The following is a 19,651-nucleotide window of genomic DNA, read 5'->3' as shown; positions in this document are numbered from 1 at the left end:
ATCTGGATCAAGGCGATGAGGAGCCTAGCCAGGATAAAGTGGAGGCTGAGGTTAACCCCGATATGATCGATAATCTGCTAAACTTGATATATAAATCATTAAATATCGATGATCCGCAAGAGGATCTCAGCCTACAGGAAATGCTATTTAAGGACAAAAAGCGCAAAGGGAAAGTGTTTCCCCTGTCCAATACCCTGAAAGAAGTGATTTCAGAGGAGTGGAAACACCCAGATAGAAGAGTGGTGACATCAAGCAGAGTCAGCAAGATGTACCCATTTGATAAACAGCAGGTGGCCTCTTGGGAGGTACCACCGAAAGTGGACGCAGCCGTAGCAAGGTTGTCCAGGAAAACCACATTGCCTCTTGAAGAGGCCAACATTTTCAAAGACCCAATGGAGAGAAAGATCGAGTTGGGTCTTAGAAAACAACAGTTGGTGGCAGGCACCGCTTTAAAGCCGGCAGCAGCTATGGCTGTGACATCAAGAGTACTCAGAGGATGGTGCCAGCAACTTGAAAGTGACATGCTGGATGGCCTCAAGAGATCTGAGTTGCTAAGAATGGTGCAGGATGTACAACTGGCGGTTGAATTTTTATGCGAAGCATCATTAGATTCTGTGCGCTTGGCGGCAAGGGCTGGAGCTACAGCGGCTGCCACTAGAAGAGCCCTCTGGCTAAAGCCCTGGGCGGCGGACGTACAGTCTAAGAATAGACTATTATCAATGCCCTTTCAAGGGGACTATCTTTTTGGAAAACAATTAGATGATTTAGTCTCCAAAATCTCGGGGGGAAAATCAGTGTGGTTACCCCAAGACAAGGCGGCTAAGAAGACACCACCTCCGAGGTTCAACAGATACCAACAGGAGTTCAGAGAATCACGGGCTTATAGGCTGGGAAGGCCGTACAGGAGGGGATCTTGGGTTTCCAGGGCCAATTTTCGTGGCCAGGGGAACAAGGAGAGCAGGTTCGCCTCCAAAAAAGACCCCCAATGACGCCAACCCACAAAAAGTGGGAGCCAGGTTGCTGAAGTTCCAAAGCGCCTGGCAGGAATCCACATCGGACGAGTGGGTTCTAGAGGTAGTCCGTGCAGGCTACAAAATAGACTTTTTAAGGAAACCAGGCGACTTCCTGGTTCAGTCTCCCATTCCAGAGGATCTGGAAGAGAGGAGAGCGCTGTTATCCAGCTTGAAGGAAATGCTGGACCAAGAGGTAGTCAGCGTAGTGGCAAAACCGCAACAGTTTCAGGGATGGTTTTCCCGATTCTTTGTGGTGAGGAAGGCCACAGGAGGATTCCGGACAATTCTGGATTTACGCAGACTGAACAAATTCATAAGAATAAAGTCGTTCAGGATGGAGTCAACAAAATCAGTTATGCTGGATCTCAATCAAAACGACTTCATGTCCTCAATAGACCTCAAGGATGCCTATCTGCACGTACCGATCTTCGAAGGACATCGGAAATTTCTGAGGTTCAGGATACAAGGGGTCACCTATCAGTTCAATGCGCTTCCCTTCGGACTGGCAACATCACCCAGAACGTTTACCAAGGTGCTGGTGGTCATAATAGCGTGGCTAAGAAGGAAAGGGATAAGGTTGTACCCTTATCTGGACGATATCCTGATTGTGGCAGAATCAGAGGACCTTCTAATACAGCACACGGCGGAAGTAGTAAACTGCCTAAAATACCATGGGTGGCTCATAAACGAGAAAAAAAGTCATCTCGCCCCGACTCAGAAAATTCAGTATTTGGGAGTAATCTTAAATACGCGAGACATGAAGGTGTCCCTAACAGAAGTAAGGAGAAACAAGCTGTTGGGAAAAGTAGAATGGATGAGAAAAAGGACGGTGGTGTCATCTCGGGACTGCATGGAAACCTTGGGGCTCATGTCAGCGGCCCTAGAAACAATACCATGGTCCCGATTTCACATGCGAAAGTTCCAGGCGTGCTTCCTCCTACAATGGGACAAAGACGGCAAGGAATTGAGTCAGCGAATAACTCTGTCAAAGGCCGCCAAGAAAGATTTGGATTGGTGGTCCGATACGGAACGTCTAGTACAAGGAAGAAGCTTTGCCACCAGAGGACAGGTGGTGATCACGACAGACGCCAGCCAGTACGGCTGGGGGGCAACATGTGCCGGCCAAATAGCTCAAGGCCACTGGTCGGGAGAATGGCAGGCATCTCACTCCAACCTGAGAGAGATGGAGGCGGTGTATCGGGCATGCACTCACTTCCAGGATCAAACGCAGGACAAAGAACTGGTGGTAAGATCGGACAATCAGGCAGTGGTGTCCTATATAAATCATCAAGGGGGCACGAAAAGCAGGGCGCTACTAGAACACCTCTCCAAAATTATCGAGTGGGCAGAAACCAGGGTGGTAAGCATCTCGGCAGTGTTCCTTGCAGGCAAGGACAATGTGATAGCAGACCGGCTGAGCAGAGAGAAATGCTTGCCAGGCGAGTGGGCCCTCAACAGCACAGTTTTCGACAACCTAGTGAGGAAGTGGGGCAGGCCACAAGTAGATTTGATGGCAACAGAAGGAAACAGGAAAGTACCAGTTTACTTTTCAAGATTCCGGGAGCCCCAGGCCGCTCAAGTCGACGCCCTGACGGCAGTTTGGGACATGGACACGGCATATGTCTTTCCTCCAATCCCGGTAATCCCAAGACTGCTGAAGAAAATCCAAAGGGAGAATGTGCAAGTCATAACGATTCTTCCCTACTGGCCCAGGAGGCCGTGGTTCAGCACGGTGTGCAGACTGGCAATAGACGGCCCTTGGAAATTACCAGCAATTCCAGACTTGCTATCGCAGGGACAAGTGACGAGGGCACAACCCCCGTCTTGGAACCTGACGGCCTGGTTACTGAGACCAAGGTATTAGAGGCAAAAGGATTTGACAAGGAAGTTATTGGGACGCTACTTCAAGCCAGAAAAAGTTCCACAATGAAGACATACTATCGAATGTGGAAAAGATACATGTACTGGGCAAGAAGCGAGCAGAAAGACCCAAAGCTAGTAGCGACAATATTGAGCTTTCTACAGAAAGGCCTGCAGATGGGCCTCTCAGCTAGTACCCTGAAGGTACAAATATCAGCACTAGCCTCTATGCTAGACTGGGACGTGGCAAATAACAGAGATGTGCGCCGGTTCATGCAAGCGGTGAAAAGACTGAAACTAAGGGTCAGAAGTCCGTTACCACCGTGGGATTTAAACCTGGTACTGGGTGTTCTCATGGAGGACCCTTTTGAACCAATACATGAAATACCACTCAAGTTACTATCTTGGAAAGTACTATTTCTGGTGGCCATAACTTCAGCCCGCAGGGTCTCGGAGTTGCAGGCACTATGGATAGATGAACCTTATCTGAATTTATATGAAGATAAAGTAACTTTAAGAACAAATCCACAGTTTGTGCCGAAAGTCGCATCAGAATTCCATGTAAATCAGGAAATTGTGCTCCCATCCTTTTGTTCCAACCCGTCGAACAGCAAGGAGGAGCGTCTCCATATGTTGGACGTTGTCAGGGCCCTGACAGTGTACAAACAAAGGTCAGCAAAAGTGCGACAAGCAAGGAATCTGTTTATACTGATGGAAGGGCACAGAAAAGGTCAGGCAGCGTCCAAACAAACGCTATCAAGATGGATCAGGGAGTGTATCTTAAAGGCGTACCAAATAAGAGGCACGATACCGCCTGAAGGACTTAAAGCTCACTCCACAAGGTCGGTCGCCTCATCCTGGGCGGAGAAAGAATCCGCTTCAGTTTTAGAACTATGCAAAGCGGCAGGGTGGTCGTCGGTGCATACCTTCACAAGGCATTACAGAGTAGATGTGATGTCATCAGCAGATGCCAAGTTTGGGAGAAGAATCCTGAGCGCGGCAGTCTTGTGAAGAAGTTGAAGAGAAATTATTATTTGATTATTATAGCCAAAGTAGGCTCATATTTCAGTTACGTGAGTATTAACCCCCCCTGTGTTGGCATACTGCTTGGGTATGACCCATGAGTGAGGGCTGCCATGGGGGAGGTAGAGGAAACACCGAGTTATTACCTGGTAATGGGTTTTCCTCTACTCCACCATGGCAGCATATATTCCCGACCCTCACTAGTTGTTATGTATGTGTTGTGTACTAACCTGTTGTGTTTTTTAGCTGGAGAATTTAAAGACACAGGAGGAAGGGGGAGGAGCCCTTTTATGGGGGCTGGTGTCTTTCTTTCCTTTCCAAATGCACTACCCAGAAGGGAGAAACCCATGAGTGAGGGCTGCCATGGTGGAGTAGAGGAAAACCCATTACCAGGTAATAACTCGGTGTTTTTTGTGGAGGACTGTATGTATTTTGCCACCATGTTTTGATGTTGCGTATCCTGCCTAGCATAATTCCTGGATGATGCAGATCCTATACTGGGGTGGGCTTTTATTTCAACACGCAGCTGTTGTGTCTCATGTTTCATTTAATGACACATTTTGTTCTGTCTGTTTTTTTATTTTTATTTTAACATATTACAAAGGAAAAAAACTTTACATTTTGCTGTGATGCTTAACGGCAATAAAAACTTAAGAAAACACTTAAATGAACAAGTTTGATGTGAAATGTTTTGTGTGCAGTGTTGAACATCAATTAATTATTTGTGTGTATGTGTCACACACAAATTGTGTAGGGTCTTGAAGTGGATGAAGTGATGGGTTAATGTGACATTTGTAAGAGGAATAAAGATATGTGCACAGTTCCCAAACAGCAGTGATGGATGGTGATAGTGAGTTGTAGAGGGCAAGATGTGTGTAAAAATGGAGAGTGTAAAACAGTGACCTAATAAGGTCCCAAATTCAATGTTACAGAGTGGTGGGCAGATGTAGGAATCCTTAACCAGAGATAGGTGGTGGCAATCATGTACTACCTGCCATCTTACATACAGAGTGTGAAAAATACAGTTAGGAGCAGATTGGCTGCTTAAATATCAGTGTCCAAGTTAACAATTTTTAAGCTTGTTACTTGTTTCCCATAATGTGTGCATGAGCAGCACCGACTTCTAAAATATTGAAAGGAAAAAGGTTTAGAAACACATCAGTGGTGTTATTAGAGCTGATAGAGGTGTGTAATTTAATGATGTGAAGTGTATGTTTTTGTTGAATTGTGAAAGTTGACACATGTCGACTCCTGTGAATTGTGTATCCTGTTGTCCTAACATGACAGGCACACTTGCATAAAGGGTGTAGATGTTTAAAAGAGACCTAATTCCACATATTCAAACATGTGTATTTTGCCTACAAAACAATACAAACAATCCTACCTTGGAACGGTGTAAAGTGTAGAAAGTGAATCTTCCAATGTGTTTCAGGGCTAATTAACTAAATTGCCCGCAGCATTGCTTATTATTGCGTTCAGGTGTCAGTATTGTAGGTGTGTTGCTCGTTAATTAGCCGACTGATTGCGGCCAGACTCAGGCGGATGGTCTAAGAGTGCTATGGAGCACTCTGTGGCGGTCCAATGGTTTTGGGACAGAAGCATCCTGACCACTCTCCGAGCGAGGCAGATGCACCTCCGTGCAGTTTGAGTACACACCCCCGTGTACGCCCAGGGATATGCCCTGCAATGTCACAATGACTGGTTTGAATACCGGGTATGCAGCATCTTGATATGTAATAATGTTCAATGTGACTTGCTAATAAAGAGCTCTCAAATTAAATTCATGAAAGTTGTACAGAAGGGGTGGGGTATGAAGACTGACCAGACTTTGGCTTCAAAGAGGAGGGAAGCTACAAGTGAAAGTAATTAAAACAGATAATAACCAAGTACTGCCAACAGCACATCCTACACGGTAATGCCTTGTGTGGTGGCACACTCCACACCACCCTAGTTACAGCCCTGTGCTATGGTCTTATGACCGCCATCACAGACAGGATTTGTTTACAAAGTTATTGACATTCATGGATCATTTTTGGACAATTGTGGGGAGTGGCAGCAAAAAGTGTGTAGCGGCTGTTGCGTGTCTCAGCCTGCAGCGCCATACACCGCTGCAATAGCTTCATCGTCATTACGCCCTGCTGCCATGCTGCACAACCCTAGAGCTACTTAGAAGTGGTTGTACAACATATGTCTACGCAGCTGCTGGGACTCGCAAATCCGCTGATAGGAGTCTCAACACACATTCAGGTGGCTGCTGTCTTTGTATAATTTTTCTGTGGCTGCATTAGTGCACCTGAATCAGGCACTACATTAAATATTGTGACATAATTGTTCTAATTTTGACATCATAGACCAGTTCTAATTGTCTTCCAAAAATTTGTTCCAGGTATAATTTACAGAAAGATTCCGATAGAGAATTGGCTTGGAGTTACGGTAATATTTTTTTCTTAACACATTACTACTAAATGCATATTCCATTTGTTCTGAACCTAATTGTTATTATTCTGGAAATGACATCTTGTGAAGTACAGTCCATCTGCGCCTAGTCTTATACTTTAACTTGGCTAATGCTATGGAAAACGCACCAGATGGGAGCGAGCAATGTAACATATCAGATGAAGCCACCTACTAACTGTTTTAGCTATCCTGTTTTTTTTCTTCTTTACTAGTGTTCGCATTAAGCCCATACATTTCTGTAACAAGGGCCGCACAACCGGAGCCGCTGGCCAGATTTAGAACTGTCTTATTTACCAGATGTCTAGTTTTTGTGTATTTGATGGTTTTATTACAGAAGTTAGAAAAAGCGCCTATAGATGCGCTCCCTGCAGAGGTCTATCTGACAAATGCAAAGTGTGTCTCATGGGAATCGGTACATCTGTCAGACCACACTTAGGTCTACAGTCATTAGGTCGACCCCACTAGGTCGACTGGCAGGAAGGTCGACCTGACTTAAGGTCGACATGGGCCAAGGTCGACATGACTTAAGGTCGAATTTGCATAAAGGTCGACATGAGGAAGGTCGACTGGTCACAAGGTCGACATGAGTTTTCGCTCGCCACAGCTTTAATAACCTCCTCCACGCCCTAGTGGATGGTAGGGCATGAAATACCGCCTGTCGGCACATGTTGGCTCAAAAAACAGTGAAAAACCCATGTCGACCTTATGAGCAGTCGACCTTCCTCATGTCAACCTTTTTGCAAATTCGACCTTAAGTCATGTCGACCTTGGCCCATGTCGACCTTAAGTCAGGTCGACCTTCCTGCCAGTCGACCTAGTGGGGTAGACCTAATGACTGTAGACCTAAGTTCATTCTAATAGATGACCGCATCCCATCTCATGTACAGGGATCAGAGCCATAAGACTGCGGGGATGTCAGTGGTGGAGAATTGAAGTACTCCTGTATGGAGTAAAGGCATAGGGGGAGATGTTAAATAGTTAGTGTTAGGAGCGCTCAGTGAACACCTGTAAAAAAGAAAAACTTTTTTGTTAAAAACAATTTTTACACTCCTTTGGAGTGGTGGCGTCCCCAATGTGTTACCTGTCAATCTTGCGGGAGCACGCAGCACAGTCTGGCGGCTGTTTGATGTGATTGCTGCGTCTTCCGAATCTTGAGCTCCGGTGTCTTGTGCAGCAGGGTTCATCACTGTGTGCGCTTGGCCGGCGTCTCTCAGTGGTTATCACTGTTTACCGCAGCTCCTGACTTCTGAGCTCTGATCCTGTATGCAGCGGGGAGGCTGCAGCAAGTATGCGTCCGGCATCTCGGCGTGTTATCTTCTTTTAGCGGCTGCAATTGATGGGGAGAGTGACCGGGGTTCTCTCCTATGGCCAACACGTTTCGTGCCAGGTGGCATTTATTCCTTGAAACGTAACAAAATGTGGAAATAGTGAAGCACTGTGAATACTTTCTGGATGCACTGTAATACAGCTGTGAACATTTGCAGCTGATGGCAATATAATTTAGGGAATGTTTAGGATTTGTTCAGTGGCGCACACAGGGGAGGTTTCTGAGTACCCAGACCCCCCAGGAGTCTAAGCTGAAGGGTCCCCTCTTTCCATGGGTACAAGAATTTTAAAATCGGCCCTTGGGAACCGGAGATATCTGACTTCAAAGCAGTGGTCCCCATCCAAGCCTGTTAATTGCTCTTCCCAGTCAGATATTTCAGGTCTGACTAATACCCCATTCACACCAGAAATGCAGGGACAAACCCGGGAATTCAGTTCCCGGGACAAGCAGGGACATTCCCGGGTTTGGACCCATTCACACCAGAAATGTCCCTGCATTTTCTGGTGTGAGAAGGGGGCGGAAAGGAGGCCGGCAGGAGGTGGGGAGGAGGCGGGCAGTCGGCGGGATGGCGGTGGAGGTGAGGAGAATACTCACCCCGGTTGCTGGTCCTCCGTGCAGGCCAGGGATCCACACAGGCGGTGGCGCAAATGACGGGACAGGCTGCGGATGAAGATGACGCAGCTCTCCGGCGTCCTCACTGCCGCCGGAGAGATGTGTCATCATCATCCACCGGCTGTCTCTTCATTTGCGCCCGCCGCCTGCATGAATTCCCGATGGACAGGACACGGAGGACACGGCAATCCGGGTAAGTATACCCTGTACCTTTCACACCAGCCAGGTCCCCGGGTTGAACCCGGGAACAACCCTGGTACCTAGCCGGGTTGAAATTTGCCCGGGATTTTGTCCCGGGAACCTTTAACACCAGCGCTAGTACTTGGTTGTCCCCGGATTCAACCCGGGAATTTAGGCTGGTGTGAATGGGGTATTAAGGTTTTTCTATATTCCAAAAGCTGGAACTCTCCCCCTTTGATGGACACTAGTAGCTTGTCTCTACTGTTCCCAGAACCAGAGATATTAGCCTTCCTGCAGCAAGTTACTGCTCCAGCTCCACACACCTGGGATGTAGTTTTATATACTCGTGGGGAGAGGGCTGCACGGCTCCAGTGCCTTTTGATGTCTCGGCGCCCGGAGCTCGTGCTCCATGGCTCCGCCCTCCCTACACCCCTGAGTACTAGAAATATTGCTTGGAATACTTTTTTTATATTAGATATGAGAATACTTTTTAAAATGTTTTTTTTTTCCTGTTTTATATGTTGGGCAACTATATTTTTTATGTTTTGTTTTTCTTACAGGTTATCCCGACATGCACAATACACAGCAGAAGTATACATTACATCAAGCAGCGAATAAACAGGTTAGAAAATAAATATGAAAGAATCAGACTTTGTTTTCATGTTCTAACTATGCTTGGCCAAACTGGCTTCAAGCTGCTGAGTCACAGGATGGCAAGTCCTGTTACCAAACTCTACCAAAACTTGGGCAATGACTGACTCTGATAATGGCTGCAAATTGCTGCACCTTATTTTGCACAGTAACCTTTGCAGAATTTTCTAGAAATGTCAGTACACTGACCTACTGCCTCTAGGGGACAGACAGGCGCTGATATGGGTTAAGACCCCAGCTGCTGTGAACAGGGCTGGCAACAGAAATGTTGGGGCCCAGAACATTGATATCTCGGGGGACCCCCAACGCCGAACGTGTATTCTTATTACATTGCATATTGAATGTATTTTTTTTATTATTAGAAGTAAATAGATAATTAATATTTACAATGCAATATAATACGGGTGGGCAGAGATGGGAGGGCACAGCATTGTGCGTTGTGTGGTTTAGTGTGTTGCGTGATGTCGCTAAACTCATTAGTACAGGTAGCCAGACAAGTGATTAGGCAGCCATGCTTTCAGACCCTGAGTCCCTCAAAGTCTTGGGGCCCCTCAACTGGTCGGGGCCCGGTACGAGTGTCCCCTTTGACCCCCCCTGTCGCCTGCCCTGGCTGTGAAAGGTGGAGTAGTCAATCCCACTGGGGGAAAAAACAAGCAAATGTGGTGACACGCTAATTTGAGGAGGAATAAATTATTCTGAACACCATGGGATATAAACCAAAAACATTTATTCAATTAGAAACACACTTATTTTCGCGAGGCTTTAATTTTCGCGATTTTCGCGTGCCAGACGTAATCGCGAAAATTTAAGCCTCGCTAAATATTTTTGCAAAAGGGTAGTTTCGGGATTTTTCATCTTTCGGTTCTGTTCATATAAAATTCGCAAAATTTTCAGCTTACGAAATCACTGATAATTTCATTTTCGCAAAAATTATGGCTCGCAAAATTAAGTGCTTTTACAGTAGTGAGTGTGTGAGATTTATTTTGGAGAGACTCCCCATTCAATCCGGAGGTCGACATAGGAACGGGACTTGGATATATTTAGGTACCACTTTCAATCAAAGAGACTGGATTCCCAATATGGTATACCTTTAATCTAAGAAAGTATCATATTAATGCTGCTATTATCATTTCTTCTTAAAACGTTAATTTTTGTATTAAGTATATATAGTTTTTAAAGTGTGTTTCTTATTGAATAAATGTTTTTGGTTTATATCCCAAGGTGTTCAATATAATTTATTCCTCCTCAAATTAGCGCTGTGTCACCACATTTGCTTGATAATTCAAGTTTATGAATAAAAGTATTGGTTATTATTGATGGTATAGATAAATAGAGCGCCACTTATTGTTTTTCCTTTTACATAGTAAAATGACTGCAGTCTCCACATCAGGCTGGAGGTCGCCACCTCTCTGTGATTCTGGGTCCTAGTGCACACAGTATATGTAGTATATTAGGGGAAACGGTCATCTGTCAGACCAGACTTAGGTCTACAGTCATTAGGTCGACCTCGGAAGCTCGACAGGGTTAAAGGTCGACATGGCTCAAGGTCGACATGACTTAAGGTCGACATGGGCCACAGTCGACATGGTTTTAGGTCGACAGTCATTAGGTCAACATGAGTTTTTCACTGTTTTTTGAGCCGACATGTGCCGACAGGTGGTATTTCATGCCCTACCATCCACTAGGGCGTGGTGGGAGAATAAAATAGTGTGCCGAGCGCAGCGATGCACCGTGACCGAAGCATTCCGAGCGAAGCGAGGGGCTGCGGTTCGACTTCAACTGTGTCCATGTCGACTGTGTCAACATTCGGGTCAAAAACAGTGAAAAACTCGTCGACCTAATGACTGTCGACCTTAAGTCATGTCGACATTGAGCCATGTCGACCTTTAACCCTGTCGACCTTGGGGACAGTCGACCTTCCGGGGTCGACCTAATGACTGTAGACCTAAGTCTGTTCTGACAGATGTACCGCTTCCTATATTAGACAGTGCAGTGGGCTGCTCTTCCAACATTTATAACATTATAGAGTTTCAAACTGTATAGTATAAATATTTTATGTATCTACTTTGCTGGTTGTAAATAAAATATATATTTTTTTAATGCAGGGCACATATTACAATATAGTAAGGAAAGATACAACGAACGGAGAGTGGATGTATGGAAATGATTTGCATCCTGGAAGTGCTATTAATGTCACAGCAAATGGCAACACCTGCATTCTTTTCGGGGTCAAGAGAATAATAATCAGATTCAAGAATCAAACTCAGTTGGATCTGACCAGTACAAATTCCAGTCTGCATAATACTGTGGATATTGAGGAATCAAACTGCAATGAAGAAAACTCCACGTAAGCAAGTATGCATTCAAGTTCCATAAACTGAAAGTGAATGTTGAAATGATAGGAAAGAACAGTTTGTGCTAGGGATGGTCATTGTTGCCATTGCCATCGATGGCAATAGTGTAACTGGCCATCGATAGTGGCATACTATGCAATGGATGACCCTGGATATTTTTACATATGGATGGTCATCCATTTTCTTTGATTGGCCTGTGGGCCAATCAAAACATGGGGCAAGACTATGGGCAGTATTCAATGAAAAAGTTCTCCGTGCATGGAGAGCGTTTTATTTCGCTCTCCATGCACTCTCTGTGTTCCGGAGGGCTCGCTGCCACTCCTGCTCCCTCTATTCAATGTGGTTAAGACTCGCCGCCACTCGCGGCGAGTCTTAACCCCTGCAGGGAGCAGGGAGCTTTCAGGGAGCCGGAAGCAGCCAGAGAGATTAAAGTCTCCCTGGCTGCTCCAGAGGACTGTGGAGGGGAGGGGGGCTCTCCAGGACCCAGGCTGCACCCCCCTATAGCCAGCGGGGGACCCAGTATTCACTGCACCGTTCGTGCATAGTTACGTTCGGCTGCAGTGAATATATGAATACTAGGTGATTCATCGCGCCCTACGGGCGCTCTTCACACCGTCGTAAGGGGCTGCGCCCCCTTAATTTGTGAACGTTTGTATATGAGAAATATGGTTAGAATTGTATGAAAGATGCCCTGTATTGCAACTTAGGTGTCCGCGAATCGCGGGAGGGGGGGTCGCGGAGGGTGCCGCGAATTGCAGGAGGGGGGGTCGCGGGGGGTGCCGCGAATTACAGGAGGGGGGGTTGTTGGGGGGGTGGATGCTGCGAATCGCGGGAGGGGAGGGATTGCAGAGAATCGCGGGAGGGGGGTCGCGGGGTGGGTTGCCGCAAATCGCGGGAGGGGGGTTACGGGGGCGGGGGTTGCGGCGAATCATGGTAGGGGGGGTCGCGGGGGTGTGCCGTGAATCACGGGAGGGGGGGTCACGGGGTGGGGTGCCGAGAATCGCGCGGGGGGTGTGTGTGTGCCGTGAATCGCGGGAGTGGGGGTTGCGGGGGGGTGGGGGGGGTGTGACGCTAATCGCCACAATAAAAAATCAACACAGAAAGGTCAACACATGTAAATGTTGACATAAGTGTGGCACTTCATTGGTGTCCATGTCGACACATGAGAATGAATATGAAAACATTCAAAAAATTTAAAAAAAACTTCAAAAACTCATGTCAACCTTTTTCATTGTCGACCATAGCCATGTCAGTGTTTTCCATGTGCAATTTAATTCTGGAGCTGCCGCGAATCGCAGGGGGGTGCCGCGAATTGCGGGAGGGGGGGTCGCGGGGGTGGGTACTGCGAATCGCGGGAGGGGGGGTTACGGGGCGGGGGTTGCGGCGAATCATGGGAGGGGGGGTCGCGGGGGTGTGCCGTGAATCACGGGAGGGGGGGTCACGGGGTGGGGTGCCGAGAATCGCGGGGGAGGTGTGTGTGTGTGTGCCGTGAATCGCGGGAGTGGGGGTTGTGAGGGGGGGTGGGGGGGGGGGTGTGACGCAAATCGCCACAAGAAAAAATCAACACAGAAAGGTCAACACATGTAAATGTTGACATAAGTGTGGCACTTCATTGGTGTCCATGTCGACACATGAGAATGAATATGAAAATATTCAAAAAATAAAAAAAAAAATTCAAAAACTCATGTCAACCTTTTTCATTGTCGACCATAGCCATGTCAGTGTTTTCCATGTGCAATTTAATTCTGGAGCTGCCGCGAATCACGGGGGGTGCAGCGAATTGCGGGAGGGGGGGTCGCGGGGTTGGGTGCCGCGAATCGCGGGAGGGCGGGGTTCACAGGGGTTCCGCTGCGGGGTTGCCGCGAATTGCGGGAGGTGGGGGGTCACGGGGGGTGCCGCGAATCGCGGGGGGGGGGGGGGGTTGCGGGGGGGTGTGATGCGAATCGCCACAAGAAAAAATCAACACAGAAAGGTCAACACATGTAAATGTTGACATAAGTGTGCCACTTCATTGGTGTCCATGTTGACACATGACAATGAATATGAAAACATTCAAAAAATGAAATAAATCTTCAAAAACTCATGTCAACCTTTTTCATTGTCGACCATAGCCGTGCCAGTGTTTTGCATGTGCCATTTAATCCTGGGGCTGCCGCGAATCGAGGGGGGTGCCGCGATTTGCGGGAGGGGGGGGGGGGGGTTGCGGGGGGTGGGTGCCGCGAATCGCGGGAGAGCGGGGTTCATGGGGGTTCCGGTGGGGGGTTGCCGCGAATTGCGGGAGGGGGGGGTCGCAGAGGGGTGCCGCGAATCACGGGAGGGGGGGTTGCGGGGGGGTGTGACGCGAATCGCCACAAGAAAAAATCAACACAGAAAGGTCAACACATGTAAATGTTGACATAAGTGTGCCACTTCATTGGTGTCCATGTCGACACATGACAATGAATATGAAAAAATTTAAAAAATTAAAAATAAATCTTCAAAAACTCATGTCAACCTTTTTCATTGTCGACCATAGCCATGTCAGTGTTTTGCATGTGCCATTTAATCCTGGGGCTGCTGCGAATTGCGGGGGGGGGGGGGGGTGTGCCGCGAATCGCGGGAGGGGGGTCGCAGGGGGGGTGCCGCCAATCGTGCAAGGGGGGGTCGCGGGGGGGTTCTTTTTGCCGCGAATCGCGGGAGGGAGGTCGCGGGGGGTGTTTTTTCTGCGAATCGGGGGGGGGGGGGGTGTCACGGGGGGAGGGTTTGCCGCGATTCGCGGGGGGGGGGGGTCGCGGGGTGGTGGTTATGCCGCGAATTGCGGGAGGGGTCGTGGGGGGGTTCTTTTTGCAGCGAATCGCGGGAGGGGGGGTCGCGGGGGTGTTTTTGCTGCGAATCGCGGTAGGGGGGGTCGCGGGGGAGCGGGTGTTTTTGCCGCGAATCGCGGGAGGGGGGGGTCGCGCGGGGGGGGGGGAGGTTTTGCCGCAAATCGCGGGAGGGGGGCGCTCACCTGGTGGCTGTGGAGTAGCAGTGCTGGGCAACATGGGAAGGCAGTGGGTGTCTGGCACTGTCTGTGGGCTCACTGGGCTGGTTCTCTGTCACATACCTCCCAACATGACCCTCTCCAGGAGGGACACAATGCTCTGTTTCTAGACTTCCCCTTAATGTATGATTGCCATCACCTGTTTTAAACAGGTTAATTTCTCAGAAAGGTGTTCAGCACAGATGAAGGCAATCACACATTAAGAGGAAAGTCCAGGAACAGAGCGTTATAGACACAGACACCCACTTTGAGATGTAGCCAAATATATAGGAGATCTAATGAGCGGCTCGAGCGCTCGGGCCCCCTGCTGGCTGCACTGTGTAAAAAAAAAAAATGTAAAAAAATATTTTTTTTTAAATTAAATATATATTCATGTGCTATAAGCACATGAATAAAAATAACATGCCCCTTCACAGGAAAAAAAACCTGATTTTTTTACACCAAAATTTAAAAAAAAAAACCTTTACGTTCAAAAGTTCACATTCCAGCTCTCCATCAAAAGATGGAGAATTGCTACACGGAGAGAGACGGAGAAAATCACTTAAAAAGACGGAGAATATTTCACATTGAATAGGGTAGCTCGCTTTTGGAGAGCAAAATGCTCCATCCAAGGCGAACAAAGCACAAATTCTCCACAAAACACGGAGAACTTTTCTCATTGAATACTGCCCTTTGTGGGAATCAGAGCAGAGCTATGCTCCGTGCCCTGGTCCAGTAGGGGAAAAAAAACCTATTTGCTTATGCTTGACATTGATGGACAGAAACTATGTGGTTCTTCCTCATCGATGGCAAAACTATTCTACATCGACCATAAACCATCGATGAATGATGGCCATCCCTAGTTTGTGCTTCACCCATTTACATAATGTTGTATTTGCAGTGGATACTGTAGTTCATACTTGCTTACTCTCTTGGAAGCTGCCGAAGGTTCTCGATTTAGTCTCCAGTAGGTGGCTTCTGCTTCCTAGTGCAGTGGGCTGGATTACATGTTACTCACCAGCAATTGTGGGAAGGAAACAGGGCTATATATTGGATTGCGTCATTTAGCTCTGTCCCTTCATATGGACCAGTGAATCATGGGTGTTTTCATATAATGGGGTAGGGCCTAATGGTGAGACCATTCAGGCCCACCCCCTGAAGTCCCCTCGCCGTGCTTCTCTGGAGAGGAGACTTAATAAGTAGTTAACCAATAAGAGACAATGAGCCACTAAATATGGTAAGACAAAGAGCCAATAACATGCCGAAAATAGGTGTGGCCTAGCCTCCCACAAGGCCACACCCCATTTTTAAATGTTTGGACCTAGCTGGCACAAGGCCATGTGCCATTTTTGTGTTCACTCCTTTGGAATTACATTTGTAGGAGCATGACCATGAGTCAGGCCTCAGTGTTTACTTAGGCTGGGGGACAAGCACACTGAAAATGCACAATTTACTTAGGGCCTTATTTTGGTTCATTCTTTCTGACAAAATCCTTCTTAGATGGGCAAAACCATGTGCACTGCAGGGGGGCAGATGCAACATGTGCAGAGAGAATTAGATTTGGGTGAGTAATTTTGTTTCTGTGCAGGGTAAATACTGGCTGCTTTATTTTTACACTGCAATATAGATCTCACTTTGAAGTAAAACCCCACCCAAATCTAATTCTCTCTGCACATGTTACATCTTGCCCCACCTGCAGTGCACATGGTTTTGCCCATCTAAGAAGGATTTTGTCAGAAAGAATGAACCAAAATAAGGCCCTTAATCTTCCTAACATAAAAAAAACTTTTTACCTTTTCACTTTGCTGTAATCTTTATTATTGGGATTTTTGACAATACTTGTTTTCAATATATATTTTTTTTAATTCTGGCTCGTATGCGGTTGAAGTTCTCGCAGTAATTCACTCGCTTGTGTTTCTGTAAGAACAGATCGATCTTTTAATTTTACTTATTTCAGTGTAAAAAAATGACTCGCAAAAGGTAAGTAGACAGCCCCCACACCCGCTCTGCAGACACAGACCTGCTTTGCCGTCTGGCTGCCGCAGCCGCTCTGCTATCCAACTGCCATACCCAGCCTCTCACCCCCTCGCGGTCCCTGTTCCCGCTTCCTGATGCTGGCTACAGCATGCTCTTCCTATAATGTGACGTCATAACATCACTTTGAGCACACAGCAAAGTAGCCCATAGTCAGAGCAGACAAGCGGCAGTGCCTGCCGGGTGTGGGAGCCACATCTCACTGAGAAAAGAGCCACATGCGGCTCAAGAGTCACAAGGTGGCCTGTTCTAAAGCATCCCCTGCAGAAGCCTTGCTGGTTGCAGTGTCCCATTCCAGTGCAACCTCCAATCCCAATACAAAATACAGGTGCTGTGTCAGTACTCTCCAGTGTGGTGGCAAAGCTTGTATCCCCTAGTCATGGTCATGTTGTCCACCCTGGATTTGAAGGCAAAGCAGCATATAGTCCAACAACCAAGTAGACAGTGAAGGCAACCTAAAAATGACTGTAGTTTTTTTCTTTTTGGATAAATACAATATTGAGTAGATTCTTCAATTCCAGATTGTTTGGTAAATTCATTATCATATTCATAGGTGCCGATTTATGTTTTTGCTGGTGGGTGCTTAAGCCAAAATTATAGAGGAGTGACTTCATGGCGAAGGGGTTGGCCACAAAATAATAGCAATTTATATTACGAAGCACAGTTGTCTCCAATATTCAAATTACGGCAACAGAGTTCCACATACATAAATGCCCCACAGTGCAGTTACATAAATGCCCCCACAGTGCAGGTACTCCGCGGACAGAATACACTCTTCCCGGCATACTGTTTCTCAGGTGGTGGGTCCGGCAATGTGGGTGCTGCAGACCCAAATTAGCAAGTTAATATGGCTGCCCAGCAGCGGGACTCGAGCCCGATGGTTGCTCATCAATTTCCGTGGGTGATCGGGCCCTTGAGCACCCACAGAATCAGCACCTATGATCATATTCAACATCCCATCCAGTGTATTAAGCTTCTGTTGTGTATTTGTGTATATACTCTATGTATATGTACAGTATTGTGTAGGCACGGGGCCATATTTGGTACCTCAGTATGACCAGTTACCAGCTTTAGCTTTAACTCCTCATTCTATAAAGGGATTTCTTACACCTATTGACGACCCACTTACCTGACCTTGATTGTACCCAGCTAACTAGACAGGTGCAGGCAGAGCCAGATTAAGGTGATGATGGGGGTGGTGACACAAATAGGCACTTTATGAACTAGATTAGTAGTCCCATAGATTTGTTACTAAGCAAGGATGTGTAATATAAAGGATTTTATCAGGCAGGTTGTGTTCAGATTCACAGAAAACAATCTGCCATCAAGACCAGAATTTTAAGCTGTAGGTATCCAGAATGTCAAAATTCGGACCCAGGGGTCTTCCACCATCTGCTGGTTAGATGACATACTGCACAGCACTCCTAACTCATTGCCGTTGCCATCAGCATTATTGTTGTACATGCTTAGTACATACTGGGGCAGATGTATTAAGCCTGGAGAAGATATAAACTGGAGATAAAGTAGAGATTATGTAAAAGGAGATAAAGCACAGCCAATGAACTGTGTTTGAAAATGACAGTTGGGAGTTGATTGGCTGGTGCTTTATCTCCTTTTACCTTATCTCCACTTTATCTCGTTTATCTCTTCTCCAGGCTTGATGCATCTGCCCCACTGTACCTTACTGTATATTGCTTAGGTTCCTAGTAGAAGATAGAAGCTAATATTTAAGTATTAGATCACATGGTTTATGGAGACAAGGCACATGCCCAGTATGCAGACTTTAAATGATAAGATAAAGGACAAAGGGCCGGATGCACTTAGCTTCAAAAAGTGATTAAGTGAATAGTGATAAACAACCAGCCAATCAGCTCATAGCTGTCATTTTTCAAGACGTCTGTAACATGACAGTTAGGAGCTGATTGGCTGTGTGTTTATCACTCTCCACTTTAACACTTTTTTGAAGCTGTTGCTTCTGGCCCAGTGGGGTATATGTATTACATCTTGGAGAGTCATCTAACACAGAAAGATAAAATACCAGCCAATCAGCTTCTAACTGCCATGATACAGGCTATGTATGAAAAATGGTAGTTAAAAGCTGATTGGTTGGTATTTTATTTTATGTATTTCCACTTTATCAACTGCAGGTAACTTGACTAATGAATCTTACAAGGAGTAAGATTGGAATTGGCAACTACACTTATATCCATCAAGAACCCCATTATTATTATATTGCAGTGAAACATGTTCAAGTGCATCTTCAAGTGCATACTGGCGGGAAAGCTAGCGACAACCAGGGGGGGGGGGGGGGTTAGTGGTTCAAGGGGCTCTCCCTTGTCTGAACATGCAGGACGAGGGAGGTGGTGGTTAATGATGCGTGGGAGTGTGCATCCATAACAATATTGAGTATACACGCTCAATGATATTGTAAACAATATTTCTCAGAAAACCCTTTCTGAGCAATATTGCTCACAATATCACCTAGTGTGTGTAACATGTACACATTTATTGGGCAGAACACATACAGAGAAGACAAAACCAATAATTTAAAGCTTCTTAATTTGAGCTGTATATAGTTGATTTGAGAAGGTATTGTACATTCCTATTATTTATTAAGTGTCTTATATAGCGCACACATATTCCGCAGCTCTTTACAGAGAATATTTGAACATTCACATCAGTCCCTGCCCCAGTGGAGCATACAATATGGGGGAAATTTACTAAAGAAAATTTGTAAAAAATAGGTGTATTTGTATCCAGAAATACACTTATTTTTGACATTTACTATCCCGAAAATACGGCAATTCGTATTTGTATTTATAGCACATAAATACGAATACGAATTGCCGTATTTCGGGACAGTTAGGGGGAAATTTACTAAAGGAAATTTGTAAAAAAATAGGTGTATTTGTATCCAGAAATACACTTATTTTTGGCATTTACTATCCCGAAAATACGGCAATTCGTATTCGTATTGATATGCTATCAATACGAATATGAATTGCCGTATTTTCGGGATAGTAAATGCCAAAAATAAGTGTATTTCTAAATACAAATACACCTATTTTTTACAAATTTCCTTTAGCAAATTTCCCCCTTAATGTAAAAAATAAGTGTATTTCTGGATACAAATACACCTATT

General features: G+C 46.2%; 1 protein-coding gene across 1 annotated transcript in view; it reads left to right on the top strand.

Annotated features, from left to right (window-relative positions):
* LOC146018036 (V-type proton ATPase subunit S1-like protein) overlaps nucleotides 1-19,651 on the top strand; it is a 55,155-nt gene that overhangs the window by 8,329 nt on the left and 27,175 nt on the right. Inside the window, exons 2-4 of the mRNA XM_083151844.1 lie at nucleotides 6,283-6,329; nucleotides 9,033-9,094; nucleotides 11,229-11,470. Coding sequence (XP_083007970.1) covers nucleotides 6,283-6,329; nucleotides 9,033-9,094; nucleotides 11,229-11,470 — 351 coding nt within the window. The remainder of the gene's footprint in view (nucleotides 1-6,282; nucleotides 6,330-9,032; nucleotides 9,095-11,228; nucleotides 11,471-19,651) is intronic.

This window comes from Crinia signifera, chromosome 1 (assembly GCF_055691185.1).
Source record: "Crinia signifera chromosome 1, ASM5569118v1, whole genome shotgun sequence".
Lineage (NCBI taxonomy): Eukaryota > Metazoa > Chordata > Amphibia > Anura > Myobatrachidae > Crinia > Crinia signifera.
This window is presented reverse-complemented; position numbering and strand designations above follow the sequence as displayed.